Source organism: Equus caballus, chromosome 9, assembly GCF_041296265.1.
Source record: "Equus caballus isolate H_3958 breed thoroughbred chromosome 9, TB-T2T, whole genome shotgun sequence".
NCBI classification, from domain to species: Eukaryota; Metazoa; Chordata; class Mammalia; order Perissodactyla; family Equidae; genus Equus; species Equus caballus.
In genome coordinates, this window is record NC_091692.1 from 97313963 (window position 1) to 97331504 (window position 17542).

Sequence of the window (17542 nt, forward strand, 5' to 3'; positions counted from 1 at the left end):
GACTGTCACCCTGGCGGGTCCTGAGTTCTGAAGAGCTCGGGTCTGTCCTGTCCTCTGTGCCCTTTGCCTTCGTTAGAGCAGCTGTTCTCACGAGGGGCAATTTGCATTGCCCCCCAGAAAGCGACGCTGGCAATGTCTGGGGACATTTTTGGTTGTCACCACTGGGGAGAGGTGCTACTAGTGTCTGGGGGGGGCTGGGCAGGGAAGCTGGTCAACGTCCTGCAGCGCGCAGGATGCCTGGCAGCAAAGGCCCGGCCAAGGGTGGGGTCCGAGTCGGACCTTCGAAGTCGGGTGAGGGCTACAGGGAAGGTCCCGGAAGCGTGCGCACTGTCGGCCGGGCTTCAGAAGCGGGAAACGGAGAAGCAGAAACCTACCCGCTTGAGACGCCCATCCAGCCCGAGGAGCCTGGCAGGGCCTGGGACGGGCTGGGTCCCCTGAGGGAGGGGCAGAGGTGGGCAGAAAACATGGGGACTGGCTAAGTCTCCGCAGGAGTAAGAGAACCCCCAGGTCTCCCCACCCTCACAGGAAATGAGGGCGCCCCCACACCCCGCCAAAACCAACCCAGCAAGGCAACATGGTGGCTGGGCCCGCGAGCATGAGGGGCAGACTGAAAGGGGCACTGGGGCATCCACTCTGGTGGAGAACACGTCCAGGACAGAACTGGGCTGTGTGTGCCTCCATCACAAGCCCTTCCCCTCCCCTGGCCATCTTCCCATCTCAGAAGGGGTGCCGCCGGCCACACCCTGGCCTAAGGCCCAAGTCGTCCGCCCACCCACATCCGGCCAGCAGCATGTGCTGGCAGTTCTGTCCCCAACATAGGCCCCCAACCTCCCCTCCATCTAACCTATCCCTCCCCTTGTCTCCTGCCTCCTCACAGCCCCAAACTGATCTTAAAATGTACATCCATCTCCTCACTCTCCTGCTCAGCACCTTCGTTGGCTCCTGGTGCACTTAGAATGAAATCCAGGCTCCTCCTCATGGCTTCAAGACTGCTTGCCCAGCTTGTTCCACTCCCTCTTGTTCCATGTTCCAGTTTGCCTGGTCCTCCTCTAAATCCTCTGTGATGCTCTTTCATGCCTCAGGACCTTTGCACATTCTCTTCCTTCTGCTTTGAATATTCTTACCTCCAGCCTTTTTCAGAGTATCTTGGCTTCCTCTCCTAACCCTCTCTCTCTCTCTCCCTCCCTCCCTCTCCTCTGATGTCTGCTCCTTAGAGATGCCCCACCCCCAGGTCCACTTTCTTTAAGCCCCCGTTGACTCCTTACAGTTCCCGTCATGTTGGTAGTTCGGGTGTGCTTGTGTGTGGTTGCTCTCTCCCACACACTCCATTGAGGCAGGGACCTGTCCTGTTCCCCACTGTACCCCAGCTCATGGCCCAGGGCCTGGCACTAGGCCAGGTAGGGTAGGGGGGAATTCTTACAGAGCCTACAGGGCTGGGACCCACAGTGAGCGAGGCTGGTGGAGCGGGCAGCTCCACTCTCCACCTTCAGTCTGTGGCAGGAGCCAGCTGCTCCAGGTGCAGGCCCCTTCTTCCAGCTCCAGGCTTGTTTCAGCCTCTTCTGCAGCTCCCATCCTGGTCTCAGCACCCACCAAGACGCCCTCCCCACACACTCACTTGGTCGTTCACATGTCCCTGTTCGTGCAGCCTCTCTCCTGCCTCACCACCCACCCTGGGGTCGGACGTCCCTCCTTCCCTGTCTAGATCCTCAGGCTTGGGGTCCCCTCCCTCTGTCCTGAGCACCCCTCCAGCTGGGGGCCCTGGCTGTGGCTCCTCCCTTGCTGTCTTCTAGGTGCCTGCCTGCCCAGGCTCAGGGGTAGCCACGGGCAAGCAACCCTACTGGACTGGTGCGTGAAATCCTCCCCCAGCTGTTTGTTTTTCCCAACAAGACGGAGAGGCACTTAATTTTCTCTTTTTCGGGTTGTAAGAACAGGGCTGAGAGATGCTGGATAACATCAGGAAATTCAGGAAGAAGAATTCCATGCAAAGGTTTTGGGAATATCTGTGACACTCCTCAGGCCCCAGATTTTAGGAAGACGTTTAGATGGCCAGTTTAGACGGGTAATCGAGACACCCCAGAAAAGGGAGAAAAGGAAGATCTCTTTCCAGCAGGTTCCCCAGCAAATGATGGCCGTCCGTAAGAAACATCCCGAAAAACACCATACTGAGAAGGATGTGGGCAAAATTTGCCCACCGATTTGACACCTACTGCCGACAGGACTCCAGAGGTAAAGCACCTGGCTGTGGCACCTTGTGTGTAAGATTTGGCTCTTACTCAGCAGCGAGGGTCCGCCCGACTGTACTGACAGAGAACCTAAGCCGTCCACACTGGAGCAGCCACGCGCAAGGGACGTCTCCAAGGCCTCTGCAGCCCGAGCGCCCACGGGTCTGGGGCCCCGCCCCAGCCCCGCCCCGTCGGCCTCAGGCCCCGCCCAGCCCAGTCCCGAAAGCTTCAGGCCCCGCCCACCCCGCCCGGGAGACCTCAGGCCCCACCCCACCTTGCCCCGCCCCGCCGGCCTCAGGCCCCGCCCCACACGCCTCAGGCCCCGCCCAACCGGCCTCAAGCTCCGCCCCGTAAGCCTCAGGGCCCGCCCTCCCCGGCCCGGGAGACCTCAGGCCCCACCCCCCCTCGCCCCGCCCCGTCGGCCTCAGGCCCCGTCCCAGCTCCGCCCCGCCCAGCCCCACCCCGTCGGCCTCAGGCCCCGCCCCTTTCCCGCCCCTGTCCCGCCCCATCAGCCTCAGGTTCCGCCCCGCCGGCCTCAGGCCCCGCCCCACAGGCCTCAGGCCCCGCCCAACCGGCCTCAAGCTCCGCCCCGTCAGCCTCAGGGCCCGCCCTCCCCGGCCCGGGAGACCTCAGGCCCCACCCCCCCTCGCCCCACCCCGTCGGCCTCAGGCCCCGCCCCTGTCCCACCCCTGTCCCGCCCCGTCAGCCTCAGGTTCCGCCCCGCCGGCCTCAGGCCCCGCCTCTCTCCAGGGCCCGCCCGAGGGCGCCGTCTGCTGAGAGCTCCGCCGGGTCCGGGCGGGGCCTGGGTCCTGCCTGCACATCGGACACTCTGGGGCGGCCGGTCCTCCCGGCGCCGCGCACACTGGGCCCCCAGCACCCTCGCTGCCGCCGAGCGTCTGACCGGCTGCCCTAGCAGCGTGGCCACCGAGGCGGCGGGCCTCCGGGTGCCCAGAGCGTTCCGGAAGTGTGTGTGGGCGGGTGGGCGTGGCGGAGCGCACTTCCGGCCGGCGCGAGGGCTGCCACCTCCCGCTCCGAAGGTGAGTGGGCGCCGGCCGGGGACTGCAGTGGTGGCTGCGGGGTCGGTGGCTGCTTCTGCGCCCGGCCCGGCCTCGCCCCGCTCCCGCGCGTCGTTCCTGCGGGCCTGGCCCCACCCCGGCCGCCTTGACCTTGGCCCCGGGCCCGGCCTTGGGGGCTCATGGGGGCGCCCGTCGCCCCAGAGCGCAAAGGAGGCCTCCGCGGGGCCGGCCGCAGCGGGCGTGCTGGCCCCTGGCGATCGCGGCTGTCCGTTTACGGGGCGCCTCCCCACGCGCCCGGAACCACAGGGACGCGCGCCATGATTATGCCCACTTTGTAGATGGGAAAGTGAGGCTCAGAGAGGTCCCTGGTCCGAGGTCCCGGGCCGGGGAGTGAGCGCCGTACCTCAGCCGGGCCAGGCTTGCTCCCTGCCGCCAAGCGCCCCGAGATCGGCCCTTTCCCGCGGGCTCAGGCTCCCAGCTGGGAAAAGAGGGGGCGGAGGAAGGTTTGCTCCTGGGCCGGTGGCATCTGTGTCCCCTCGCTTTCAGCCTGTTGCAGCAGCGTGGGTGTGGAACCTGCGGTCGGAGTTTGTGCTCGCGTCCTCAAGTGACCGTCGCCTCCGCTCAGCCAGCCAGGGTAGGGGTGAGCGTGCCCTTTCCCAGTAATTCCTCCACAGTTAGCCGAGTGACTAAAGATGTGGCTTGGGGGTTGAGGACGTACACTCAGATGTCACCACTGCAGCCCCACCCTGTGTCCACTCACCTGGCTGCCTGTGACCCTTCCCGGGGATGGGCACTAGAGGATTCCGACTAGCGGATGAGGTCTCCCCGGGGCACCCAGAAGGCCCAGGCACTGGTGAGGAGCCCTGTTGGGGCTGCCTCCCCACTTCCTTCAAGCAGGTGCCCTGCAGCCAGCGCTGAATGTGCATTAACTTTCGTTCTTCCCATGTCCTCTTTTTCAAGTAAGGAAGCCTATTTCATCACAGCTGGAGAGAAAAATTCTCACGTTGGACCAAGTCGTTCTTGCAAACCAAATTAAAGAAAAGTATCTTTGATCCCAAAGGAGGCTCAGAGCACCAAGGGTGGGCCGGGGTGTGGTGGGTTACAGCCTGCGGTGTCTGAGGGCTGCATGGGGTCTGAGGAAGAGGGTTTTTCTCTCAGGAAACAACTCGTCAAGATTTACTCTAGAACATTTAAGCTCCAGCAGGCAAGGTCCAGCTTTCCGCCCTCCTCCAGGGCCAGCCGCCCCCAGCTCTGGTGTGGGAGGTTTTCCTGGGCGAACAAGCAAGCATGCTTTTCTCTGGGCGAGTCCATGGCTCAGGAGGACATTCCAGGCCATTGCTGGCACAAGAGCTTCGGTTCGGTTCCTGCAGGTGTGCTGGTGCTATCCACATGGTGGAATAAACAAACCAGAGACCCGAATCACCTCGCCCCCAGGCCCCACTCACCTCGCCCCCAGGCCCTACGTTACTTCTTGGCATCCTCATGCCTCTCACCCAGTGAAGGAATCTCCAGCTGGCCTGTGGTCAACAGCGGGCGTTGCCCCCGCCCCCTCATCCCCCTCTGACCCCTTCATCCTGCCATGGTTTTCCTTTCCCTAGGTGTGCACACCTTCAGGCCTTGGGGAAGATGGCGGCCCCGGGGGACGGTCGGGAGTCCCCTCATGTCCCATCCCCTGTCAGTCTCGAGTCACCGGGGACACCTGGAGCCCACCATCACGAGGCACGGCTTCACCTCCACGGTCATCAACACGGTACTTACGCTGCTGCTGTGCTCCCGCCTCACTCCCTCCATCTCCCCGCACCGTCTGCCCCGGTGCCACCGACACCAACACTGACACCGACCCTGCGGGCAGAAAACGAGGCAGTTCCCTGGTGCTAGGGCGCCTGCAGCCTCAGGCTTGGGTCGGGACCTGGGCAGGAGTGGTTGAGGCTAAGGGCCGAGCCGTGTGAGCGAAGGCTCCCTCGGGGACAGTTCCGTGGGACTATCTTTCTTTGGTGGGGGGAGTCAGGGGTGAAAAGAAAAGCAGCCTCTGAGGCCAGGCCCTGCATGACAGGAGCAAGTCATCTCATCTCCGTTGCAGCCTTTGTTTCCAAACCAGGAAGGCAGCATCCGGAGTTCTGGGCAGGCTGGATTGGGTGGAGGCCCCCAGGGACCTGTAGGGTTGGAGTCCCTGGCCTTGTCCCACGCCCCTGGCAGAGTTGGGGTGTCGAGGTGTGGAAGTAGTGGACCAGTCAGGAGGATGTCCAAGCCCTGTGACACGTGGTGCCCCTGGGCTCTGGCTGCCCTGGTGCCACCAACACCAACACTGGCTGGGGGAGTCCCAGGGGTTCCATCCATGTCCCACATTCCACAGGAGGCCTGGTCTCACTCATCTCACAGCTAGAGACACAAATGAGCTGGTGACAGCCAGGACCAGGGCCCTGATGCGGTCTGTCCCACTCGGGGCGAGTCCCAGCAGCTTGCACCACTGTTCTGAAGAGTTGGCACTGAGCCCGGGCTGGGCCCACTCTGTGTCCAGGGTTCTTGCTCTTGGTGGGTCTTGGCATTGTGGTGAATGACGTGTTGACAGCTGAGATTCATCGAGCAGCAGCTATGCTGTATACCACACTCTTTGCCGAGGGCTCTCTGTGGATTATCTTGACGTCCAGGGACAGCCCTCCCAGGTGGGCATTGACAAATGAGGACAGTGAGACTCAGAGAGGTCAAGGGGGTAGCATGAGGTCACACAGCTTGGCAATGTGGGATTCACCCCAGGTCAACCCAGGACCTGGATGGGAACTCCTAGCCATGCCCAGTGCTGTGCCCAGTTCCAGGAACCCTCCTGACCCCCTGTGTGTCCCTGTGGTGGGTCAGGCTAGGACACGTGGGTAAGGAGCTGGGTGCTGCCTGAAAGGAGCCTAGAGCCCACCCAGCACATAAGCTGTGCAGGCTTTTGCTGGACCCGCTGCCTCTCCCTCCACGGTAGTTTCCAGGCCTTGCCCAGGGCTCCCAGCCTTGTGCACCCATGCTCTCCAACTGCTGTGTAGCCCAAGTTTTGAGGTCCACATTTCACATCCACTCTCTCATGTCACCCTCACAGCAATCTAGCAAGGTAGGGCCTCCTGTCGCCATGTTTCTGATGGGGACACGGCAGCCCAGACATGAGCCAGGGGAAGCCAGCAGGACTCAGACCACATCAGTCTGACTCAAGCCCACGCCCTCCACCCCACATTGGGCCCCAGCAAGCTGTGGCTCCTCCTCTTGGGGAGGTGGGCTTGGGACGGGGAGGGGCTGCCCTGGAGGATATGCCAACCCAGCTAGTCCAGCAGGATTACAGGGCTGCTGCCCAGGATGCAGGTCCCAGAGCCCATGTGGAGGGACTGCCCCTGACCTGATCTCTGCCAGCCATGGGCAGCAAGAGCCCAGAAGGCTGGGCTTGGGTCCCCTGAGCCACATCCAAGTGCCCTAAAGTGCCTGGGGCTTTCCCCATGGGAGGGAGCAGGCTGCAGCCAGCAACTTCAGCCCTCACTGTGCCATACCAGACACAGAGGTGGGGGTACCTTGTCTGCAAGGAAAACAACCAGGGTTGACCCTAAAGAAGAGAGATGTGAGGCCACCGGGCAGGCCCTTTTGCCTGGTACCAGCCAGGCCCTGGAGGGGGTGCCATGGAGGGTAGGGCTGGGGGGTGTGGTTGAGGAGAGGTGGCCGAGGTGTGATGGAGCCCAGGGAGGTCCACAGGTGGCCAGAGGCAGGAGAGGGGCTGCATTCATTCCCTCCTCGGGAAGACAGGCCCACATGGAGAGCTGGGCCCAGCGTCCGGCTGTTGCCGAGGGTGGAGACCACCCCCCGCAGTCTCTCGAGCTCATTTCCTCTGTGGATTGGTTCCTCGGTGCTCCAGGATGCACAGATGCTTCTCAGGAAAGACCCCAGCGCTTCAGGGACCTGCCAAGGGCCCTCCAGCTGGTGAGGCCAGGACTTCTGGAGCCCCAGCCCCCTGATTCCCAGGCCAGAGTCAGGTGATGGGCCAGAAAGAGCATTCTGGGGCTCCACCCTGAGGAGCTGGGGTCCCTGCTGCCCACTCCAGGCCCGGCTTTCAGCAGTCTCCCAAATCCACCTCGCACATGTGGTCATTTCGAGAACCAGTTTCTAAACCTCTGCAGCTGGGCACGGTGGTGGATGCCAGGGCTACGAGAGGGTTGGGAACACAGGGCGTCCTTCGAGGGTGAGCCCTTTGTTCTCTGGGAGGTGGGGGCAGGGTGGGCATGAAGCTGGGGCTGTGCAGCAAGCTCGAGGCCACCCCCAAGCCTCCGGCGCAGGAAGGTCAGGCGGGTGTGGTGCGGGCAGTGGGCAGAGCATGGTCCTCTCCTAGCACCCCCCGCCCCTCCCACAGACACACTTCTGGAGCCCAGGCTTCGCTGGACTGCCCAAGGGGCTCCTTGGGGACTGGTACCCCAAGGCTGCACCCACCAGACCCAGTGCTTCCAGAGAGTTCTGGAAGGTTTAGTCACAAATCCTGCAACAGGAGGGGCAGTCTGTGAGCAGAACAAGTGCTGGAGTAGGGCTGTGCTGGGGCCTGCAGCCTGAGGTGCGTGGGAGCGCGTGGCCAGGGCAGCGCCACCCCAGCACTGGGGGCAGTCTCCAGATGGGGCCTGAGACTGAGCTCGTGCCCACTGGCCATGCCCTGCCCCAGCTAGCTCCTCCCTATGTCCGGCCCAAGCATGCAATTCTGTGCCATTTGACAAACAAGGAAAGCTTCCAGCCAGGAGAGCACCCACTGCCCTCCCTCCAGAGGGCCAGCCCCAGCAGTGCAGCATCCCCCTGAGTCTGAGCCTGGTGCTTTGGCTGAAGTGGAACATGCCTGTCGCTGTTGCTGGTGAGGGCAGCCTTCCACATCCAGGCCTTGATGTGTCCCTGGGTAGGAAGCACCCAGCATGGGGGGACACAGCACTGAGCATCATGGAAGGGACTTCAGGACAGGACTACACGGGCAGGCCGTAGCAGGCGTCACCCTGTCCACCTGCCAGGCCCAGGGTCTTCTGAGATGGTGGTTGAGCAATGGGGGGGTCGTGAGGGTCGCAGCCGAGAGAGGTCCATGCTCCTAGGCCTGCCCCATGCTGGGGAGGGACTGGGAGAGCATTTGAAAGTCCCAGAGGTAGCTTTGGTTAGGACCCCAGCACATTCCAGCGCCACCAAGCTGCACCTTGGGGCCCCTCACTCAGGAAAGGGGTGTCACCTGGCTACACCCATCTCTTGAATGCCCCAGCCCTTCCTGGCTCTCAGCACTGGGAGCTCCAAGGAGTGGGCAGCATCCTGCAGGCAGCCAGGTGAGCCCTGGGCTGGATCCAAGAGGAGGGGGAGATGAGCCCCAACTCTACTGTCCCCCCCAGGGTCCCCCAGCTGCAGCCCCAAGGTGCGCTCTCAGCCACCACAGGAGGAGGAGCTGTCAGACCTAGATTTCCAAGATGTGGAGGAGGTCCAGATCGGCAGAGACGCCTGCTGGCCAGGTGAGTGAGCAGAACGCCATCTGGGGCAGCCCAGGAGCGCATATGCCTGTGGCTGCCGCATGCCTGGCTCTGGGCACCACCACTACCAGGACCCTGAGTGCTGCTTGTCCCTGGCTGTGAACTCACTTGTGTCCCCCACAGCCCCTCCCCCATTCAGTCCCAGTTTCATCACTGACACTTCCTGAGGCTCTGAGTGCAGCCCAGACCCCACAGCCACTTGCCTTTGGGGCTGCAACTCGGCACCACTGCCCCCCAGGCCAGCAGCCAAGGAGTCATCCTGGGCCCTGTTGTCCCCTGTATGCTGCCCTCGGCCTCTACTTGTCCCTTGAGTTGAGCTCTAGTCCCCATCCCCTTCTTGGCACCACCTCACAGGGGCTGCACTAATCCAGGCCCTCAACCCCCGTTGCTCCCCCGACCCTTGCCTCTCTCCCTCAGGAGAAGCCCTGGGGATGCCCCCTTGGGGTCTCCACCTCATGTGTGGTCGGCACTGCGCCCTTCGCCCCTCTCCTGGGATCTGGAAAGGTCTGAGGTCAGGTCCTGGGAAGTAGACCTTTCCTGCAGCAGTGACAGGAGGTCCCCGGGTGGGCAGGGGAGCTGCACCGAGAGGCTCTGCCACCTAGGCCTCGGCCAGTCCCTGGAGGAGCTCTGGAGGGGCGTGGGTCCTTGGAGAGGGGTGCAGCAGCAGCCTCCAGCAGCCCGCACCCTGGGGTCTAGGCAGCACCCTCTGGAGCAGGGGGGCTTGGCTGCTTCGCTCTGAATCTGAGTGTCAGGCCTTGTCCGCCCAGGTCTGCTCTGACCCTGGTCCCCAGCCACGTGGCACTCCCTGCTGGTTTTGTCACCTGGAATGGCAGAATAGAGACCTCATGGAGGGACGGACTGGTGGGTGGGTGGGTGCTATCTGCTTCTCCCATTTCTCATTTCAGATTCTGAGTCGGAGCCTGAGCAGGCTCTGCCATCTCCCAACTCACATGATCCTGAAGATGAGGTGGACCGGGACCGGGGGGCACTGAGGACCCTGCTGAGGAACCTTCCCCGTAGACCCACATGTGGGGACAGCTTTGGGCAGGAGTCCAGCTTGGAGCGCCCAGCAGGTCAGCCGCCAGGGGCCATGGCCTGCTCCCGGGAGAGGGGCACCTGGCGCATGACGCTCATGTCACAGGGAGCCTCTGAGACCGAGGGGGGCCCCGAGCGGGCCGCCGAGCTGGGGGGCAGCTTTGGCCGGGGCTCGGCCCTTGGGGCCCGACAGGGCGGCCCACGGGGTGGGAAGCCTCACAGGTGTGAGGCCTGCGGCAAGAGCTTCAAGTACAACTCGCTGCTGCTGAAGCACCAGCGCATCCACACGGGCGAGAAGCCCTACGCCTGCCACGAGTGTGGCAAGCGCTTCCGCGGCTGGTCGGGCTTCATCCAGCACCACCGCATCCACACCGGCGAGAAGCCCTACGAGTGCGGCCAGTGCGGGCGCGCCTTCAGCCACAGCTCGCACTTCACACAGCATCTGCGCATCCACAATGGCGAGAAGCCCTACAAGTGCGGCGAGTGCGGCCAGGCCTTCAGCCAGAGCTCCAACCTGGTGCGACACCAGCGGCTGCACACCGGCGAGAAGCCCTACGCCTGCAGCCAGTGCGGCAAGGCCTTCATCTGGAGCTCCGTGCTCATCGAGCACCAGCGCATCCACACAGGCGAGAAGCCCTATGAGTGCCCCGACTGCGGCAAGGCCTTCCGCGGCCGCTCCCACTTCTTCCGGCATCTGCGGACCCACACGGGCGAGAAGCCCTTTGCCTGCGGTGCCTGCGGCAAGGCCTTTGGCCAGAGCTCCCAGCTCATCCAGCACCAGAGGGTCCACTACCGGGAGTAGCAGGCCCAGGAGGCTGTGGTTGAGCCGGGAGGGGGCATGGATGTGGCCTTGGATCGAGGGGGTTCTAGAGGGAGGGCTCCTGCCTTCTCACCCTTCCTGCTGGCACCGCATGCCAAGGGTCCTGAATAAATTCTTTTTAATTGATGGAAATGGGAGCCACTCCTGCCTGGGCAAGGCCATGGGCTGCTTCCCATCCCTAAGGGCCTGTGTCAGGAGAAAAGCGACTAGCCTAACCCAGCACCCTATTTAGTCTCCTGGCCTCATGCGTGGTCAGTCCGAGCTCCCTGGGGCCTGAGGCCTAGGGGCGTCCTGACTTGCCTGGAGCCATAGCCAGGACGTGGTCAGGTGCCCCAAGATGGGTATTTCCAGATGCAGAGAGGCACACGGGAGGACAGGGCTGGCCCAGGCTGCCCCCTCTCGCCCTGGGCGTGGGATCACTGGTAATGGGCTCCCTCACCTACCTGGGAGAGTGCCTGCAGCAGGATCTCCGTGTGGCAAGCCCCCAGATCCATCCGGTGTGCCTGCTCACCCTGTCTCTGCACTTAGTGTAGGCTGCCTGTGGGAAGGGGCCCCTGACCATTGCCACTGCCCCTATGCCCACTGGCCCTCATAGCTGCCTCCAGCCCTGGGAAGGTGGGAGCTGGGTGTTCACCTCTTGACGTGTGGGCCACTACAGCCGCAGCTGGGTCACGGCTTTAGCGATCTTCAGATCTACCGGGGCTGTCCTGTAGCCCTGGGACTGCCAGGCCCTATGGTCCAGGCAAGAGCTTGGCTGGGTGTCAACAGGCATTCGCGTGCTCCCTGCCTGGCCCCTCCCCAGGCTGCAACTCCGAGCATCGCCGCCCCAGTTCCTCCGCTTGCGGCTGAGACCGGGTCCAGAGGGCCGGTGGTCGGGCTGCCTCGCCTCCCCAGGCCACACTCCCAGGGCCCCATGGCCACCAAGCCCTGTGGACTCCCGGCCCTGTGCCCCCATTCTGGGGGAAAGCCACTCCAGGGGAGAGGGCTGAAGGTGAGGCTGTCTCTAGCCGTCAGCTTCAGGAGTCAAGGCTCCTCCTCGAGTTGCTCTGTTGCGCCCCGGAATTCAGTCCTCTCGGCCTGAAAGACTAGGGAACTCCACCTTCTGCCTGCTCCTTTCTCCCCGTGATACCGCGCGGGTAACGAAGCTTGGGCCCTTCGCGGAGCGGCGGGGTCAGCCTGTGCTTCCAGAGTGTCGTCCTGCAGCCTTAGTGCAGAGGCTGGACCCAGATGCCCGCTCCGCGACCGGACCTAGCAAGCGGCCACTGAAAGCAGAGTCCGGCGGTCCTCCACGCTGCCCTAGACTGTCCGGGAAGTGGCCCACGAGCGCCAGGGCCAGGCGCACCTGCGGCCAGCGAGCGAGGACCCGACCGGGACTAAGGGGCGGGGCCTGCCTGGAGCAGGGAGGGGCCGACTGCAGCCGGGGAGGGGCCTGGGAGAAGTGGGCGGGGCCGACTGTAGCCCCGGCGGGTCGGGGTCTGGTGCCCCTCCGCCGAGCCGCCGGCCTGCGCACCCCGAAGGACCCCAGAGGAGGGGACGTGGAAGAGGCCGCCCATGGCTGCGCCTCCTCGGCCTGCCTGTAAACTCAGCAAGGTCGCTGTGTCTTCCCTTGTCCAGCAGGGCCCGCTGAGATGGGCTGACTGGCATCCGCGTTTCCACCAGTGTCTCTTCCCCAAGTTCGGGGCCCGGGGCTGGTTCTCGAGCGTCCCATCTGACCCCTCAGCGCTTCCCGGGAACGGAGCGCTGGGCAGGACCCGGACTCCTCAGGGGTGCCCGCCCGCGTTTATCAGCGTCGTTGAAGTGCACCTCCTCCATCTCGGTCCCTGGTCGCTCCCGGGACCGCGGGCGGCCGCGCGCCTCTCCCGAGCTCCTGCGCCGCCTCGCTCGCGCGCCCTCGTCTTGCTCCAGTTGCGCTCTGCGCGCCCTGGCCTGCTCAGGAGCCTCCGTCCCGCCTCCCTCCGACCCCACGTTATCACCCACCCCGCCGCCGCCGCTGTCATTCTTCCCGCCCGGCCCCGATCCTTGGCTTCGGCCTCTTGCTCGTCCCCGAAGTGACCAGGAATCGTCCCAAGGAGCCGGCGGTCTCCGGGAGCCCGGGTTCAGGGTCCTTCTGTCCTGATGGCAGCCCCCGCACTTACTCCCCTCACGGGGCCTGTTTCCTCCTCCGAACGCGGGGACGGCAGACTGCGGGCGCCGGCGCGGCTCTCGGCAGGACGGCGCTACACTCTTGCACACCGCCAGGCACACAGCAAGTCCCCGTAAGACGGGCTCCTGGAAAGGCTCTGTCGACAACCAGGGACAGGTCAGGGACCCTATACGCGGAGGGTCTCAGCAGACAGCCACCAGGGGCCAGGGCTGGCCACAGTGAATGTGAGGGACCACAGTGAGAGGCAGAAGGCCCCAGGAAAGGGGTCCGTGTGCTTCAGAGCCAGGAAGTGACCACTTGTGTCGGGGCAGTGTCTGCTTTTGGCCCCAAGAGGAAATGGAGGCCCTAGAGGGGCTCTGAAAGGAAGAAGGGTGGTCCTCTGAGGAGCTTTCTAGGGCCCGGACAAGGATTGGGGGCAGACTTGATCATCATCTTGGGCTCTGTGCAGGGCGTGGAGCGGGCTGCATGTGCCTGTGCATCAGTAAATAACCGACGAAAACGAGCCTAAGTGTGGAGACCTTTCAGTTGGATACAGGGGTTTTTATTTTTACATGAATTTAAGCAGCGTGGTGTAATGGTTAAGAAAATCGGCTTTGGAATTTAAAGCCCAACTCTGCACTTAACTGTAAGGTTGTATGAGTTATTAATCTCTCCGAATTTGTTTCCAATTAGAAAAAAGAGGTATTGGAGGACGGCCTGGTGGCACAGGGGTTAGGTTTGAGCACCCCGCTGTGGTGGCCTGGGGTTCACCTGTTCAGATCCTGGGTGCAGACCTGGCACCAGCCAAGCCACACTGCGGCAGCGACCCACATACAAAACACAGGAAGATGGGCACGGGTGTTAGCTCAGCGACAAGCTTCCTCACACACACACACACACACACACACACACACACACAAAGACATACTGGTCAGGGTTCTCCAGAGAAACAGAACCAATAGGAGATTAGAGATCTATCTATCTATCCTACTAACACCTAAGAATGGACTCCTGCTATCATGGAGGCTGAGAGGTCCCCGCATCTGCATTGGCCTGCTGGAGACCCAGGAGAGCCAAGGGTGCACTTCCAGTCTGAAAGCCAGCAGGCTTGAGACCCAAGAACAGCCAATGTTTCAGCTCACATCTGAAGGCAGAAAGAAACCGATGTCCCAGCTCAGCATTTCGCAGGAGTTCCCGCTTGGCCTTTTTGTTCTATTCAGTCAGCTGATTGGATGGGGCCCACCCACACTGGGGAGAGCAACCTGCTTTACTCAGTGTACTGATTCAAATATTAATCTCATTCAGAAACACCTTCACAGACACACCCAGAATAACATTTAACCAAATATCTGGGCCCCTGTGGGCCAGTAGAGTTGACACATCCAATCAATCCTCACAAGCAAGGAGAAGAATCGTACTTATGCTGTGGGGCTGGGCTAATTCCTCCTGCTACAGAGCTGCTCTCTCACCAGGACACAGGGCAGAGCTCAAAGCAGCCCCAGACCCACCTCCTTCTGTTTTAGCCACTCTAGGGGCAGGGGTTCTTCCTGGCCCCAGCACCTTGGAAACACCCCCAGGGAAGGGCTCTACTCGGTCCCACTGGGGGCTTGTGCCACTTGCAACCCACCCCTGGGCCAGAGGCTGTGACCAGGGAGATGAGCTCAGAGATTGCTGCTCAGCCCGAATCTTTTTGTTTTTTTTCTAAGGAAGATTCACCCTGAACTAACATCTGTGCCAGTCTTCCTCTGTTTCATATGTGGGTTGCTGCCACAGCATGGCTACCAACGAGTGCTGTAGGTCTGTGCCCAGGAACTGAACCAAGCTGCCAAAGCAGAACACCCCAAACTTAACCACTAGGCCACGGGGCCAGTCCCTCAGCCCGACTCTTTTGGTCATGCCCACAACTGGGTGCAGGGTGCTGGGATGGGCAGACAGAACCATGGGTGTCCTTTGCACAGGTTTTCAATACGACTGTCACCATGCACTTGTCTTTTTCAGTTGCTATGCAACACTCCATATTGGGCTACCTCAGTTTCCCCGAGGTTTCAGTCTTTGAGAGACTCTAGATTAACGATAGAGGTGGAAGCCAACACGTGGTCTGTAGACTTCATGAGCTGTGTGTCGCAGGCCCCTAAGCAGGTGGGCAGGCATCTCCCAGCATCCACCTCCAAGGATGTTCACTCTCTTTGTAGGCCAGCTCTGCCACTCACTTCTGTGCCATCTTGGGCAAGGTACATATCCTCTCTGAGTTCCACTGGTAAATTGGGGATAATGATTTTACATCCAGGGGTTTCTGTGAGCACTAGATGAGATCCTTGCCAGTCATAAGTTAAGTTGAGTTTGTAACCGGCTGGCCTACCATCCGGAAAATCATCACAGCCTCATCTGTGATAGTTCATGATTTATTCATTCTCGGCTCATTCATTCAGTAAAGCTTTCTTGAGCACCTGCTCTGTGTGGGTGTGTCTCCACCTAGGAGGCTGCGTTCCCCACAGCAGTCTCCTCTGACCTTGTCCTCAGGGTGCAGCACGGTGGCAGCCCTCCGCATCTGCAGCACGACTTGAGTCTCTGGGGCCACTCAACGGTACCAGTGGTCGGATCCCCCAGCTTTATCTCTTAAACCCAAGATTTGTGACTAAATCAGATCAGGCCCAACTTTTCCAACTGCACTAAGGAAAGCCAGGCAACCGGTTCTTCGCGGAGACCCCTCCAGAGGTGTGTCTCTGGGGGTCTCTGGGCTGGAGGAGGGGCCGGGCTGGACCCAGACCCTGCGGAGGGGTGTCTCTGGCCGGGGTCTCCGAGTTGGGCGCGATGAAGGTGGTCTAAGACGCCGGAAACACGGGAAGCAGTTCAGCAGCTGCGCAGAGAAGCTCCCCCGCCGGCTGGAGGGCGGCGCCCCACCGCCCCGGCACTGCGCGCGCCCGGAAGCAGCGAGGGCAACCCGGAAGCAAACCGGAAGGAGCGCGTCCCTCCCTCCCCCAGCCCCGCCCGCTCCCTCTCGCGCCTCTAGCGGCGGAGTCTGGCACGGCGGCCCCCGCAACGCCGAAATGGGGTCTGCAGAACTGGGTCCAGGGTCGGAGCCCGGCTGTGCGGGCGGGTGGAGCTGAGAAACAAAATCTAATACCTGGCGCCGGAGGGCACAGAGGCCTCGTGCATTTGAGCGTTGTTCATAAGATAAACTTTGAAGGCCACAATTTACTCTGTGCTCAGGTGGCCTCGGATGAGATTTTGTAGGAAATCTTCTCCCACTTGTCGCCAGCGATTCAGAAGTCATGCAGGTGTTCCTAAGCCTCAGGGAATTCACACGAGACCACAGATGCAGGCAGTCCTCCAGTCAGAACTGAAAGCGGTGGTGCGCCCGAGAGACACGGTGGATGTCGTGGCCGTGGAGGACGTGGGCCAGAGCTCTGACGTTACCAAGCATCAGAGACGTCTCCATAGAGAGAAACCCTATACATGTAACTAAGGCACACAGACCCTTAGATGGCCATCAGATGTAACAAAACGTTACAGGGCTATAGGGGAGGAAGACCTCATGAATTTTACGAATGTGGGAAGGGCTTCAGCGCTGTTGGGGCTCGGTTCAGCATCAGAGAAGTCAGACCAGAGAGATGCCAATGAGTGACCTGGACGTGGCGAAGTCTTTGGTAGAGGGTCAGGTTGCCAGGGATCGGAGTTCACACGGAAAGAGACCCTATGAATGTAGTGAAGAGGAAAAGCCTTCTGGGTTCATACTGGGGTGGGGGAGGGGACTATGGATGCAGGGCCCGTGGAGAGGCATCACATAATCCACACCGGAGAGGAACCCTGTGAATGTCACGATGCAGGAAATAACCACCACTGAACACTTTTAGCATCTGATAAATGGCACCCTACTGTGCCGCCTACCCCACCCTACCACGCCACAACACAGTGCCACAGCAAAAAGCCTGTAGGCAAAGATCTTATGCCTGGGAACACCAGTGCCTTCACCAGGGAAGCAGCAGGGAAGTGAAATGCCCCTTCTCGCTTACACCAAAGTCACGGCCAGGGGATTCACCCCAAAGTGAGCCTGTGGGAGAGGGGCCTCTGCAGGCCAGAGAATTTTCTTGGGGTTGTGGTCTGGGAAGGGGGCATGTTCTTTTTGGACTTGGTCCGTGTTTTCTTAGAGCAATTTCTGAGACATCGTGTGCAGACAGTGCCGGTTGACAAAGATTACAACGATCCCAACACTCAGCCTGTACGTGCGCAGATCACTGGGAAAACCCACCCTGGTGACTGGAGAATGAAAGTGGAGCCCATTCCATCCTCAGAGCCTAAAAGGGTTGTGTGCCTTTCCCATAAGCTGAGTCCAGTAGAATGTGGTTGGGAGAGAGAACTCTCTCCTGTAGCTGCTGCAGTCCCCACCAAGAAGTCCAAGGGAGGGCTTCTCTGCAGTGTCTTTTGAGACAATGGACACATTTCCATCCATTTTTCACAGCGCTGCCCTCCCCTTTGTTCAAGCTGAATCTCTTCCTTGGAATGGCTCCGTGCGTCTTTCTGCCTTGCTTCTGGAGGTCTCATGCTGATCTCAGCAAACTCAGGTGAAGCACTGGCCCCTCACAAGGCCCCTTGCTTTGCATGTTCTAGGATCTTGTTTCATGGGGTGTGAGAACCCAGTAAGGGACCACCCAATTACATCACCTGGGAGCCTCCTGAAAACCACAGACTCCCAGGTCCCACCGTAGGGGAGACAGATTCAGTAGGCCTGGGGTGGAGCCAGGGGATCTGGATTTAGTTCCAACACCCCCAGTGATGTCAATGGTGCACAGGTTGGGAATCTCTGGTCTCATCCAGCCCCTCAAAGC

At 61.4% G+C, this 17542-nt stretch overlaps 1 protein-coding gene across 9 annotated transcripts; it reads left to right on the plus strand.

The window, feature by feature from the left end:
• Positions 1–2588: 2588 nt before the first annotated feature.
• GLI4 (GLI family zinc finger 4) lies at positions 2589–10726 on the plus strand. 9 transcript variants are annotated; one of them, XM_023649112.2, is made up of 5 exons: positions 2589–3259; positions 3785–3878; positions 4837–4988; positions 8605–8721; positions 9645–10726. In XM_023649112.2, exons 3-5 carry the CDS (start codon positions 4865–4867, stop codon positions 10574–10576), a joined length of 1173 nt encoding a protein of 390 aa, XP_023504880.1. In that variant the 5' UTR covers positions 2589–3259; positions 3785–3878; positions 4837–4864; the 3' UTR covers positions 10577–10726. The 9 variants fall into 9 exon arrangements, with proteins under 9 accessions (XP_023504880.1, XP_023504878.1, XP_023504879.1 ...); XM_023649110.2 differs by having other exon boundaries at positions 2881–3259; positions 3785–3872; XM_070221993.1 differs by having other exon boundaries at positions 2991–3259; positions 3785–3872; positions 4837–8090.
• The last annotated feature ends 6816 nt before the right edge of the window (positions 10727–17542 follow it).

Coding starts and splice junctions, on each gene's coding strand:
- GLI4 (XM_023649112.2), top strand. CDS start 4,865: ATGGCGGCCCCGGGGGACGGTCGGGAGTCCCCTCATGTCCCATCCCCT. Junction 4,989..8,604: donor CCTCCACGGTCATCAACACG/GTACTTACGCTG, acceptor TGTCCCCCCCAG/GGTCCCCCAGCTGCAGCCCC. Junction 8,722..9,644: donor CAGAGACGCCTGCTGGCCAG/GTGAGTGAGCAG, acceptor TTCTCATTTCAG/ATTCTGAGTCGGAGCCTGAG.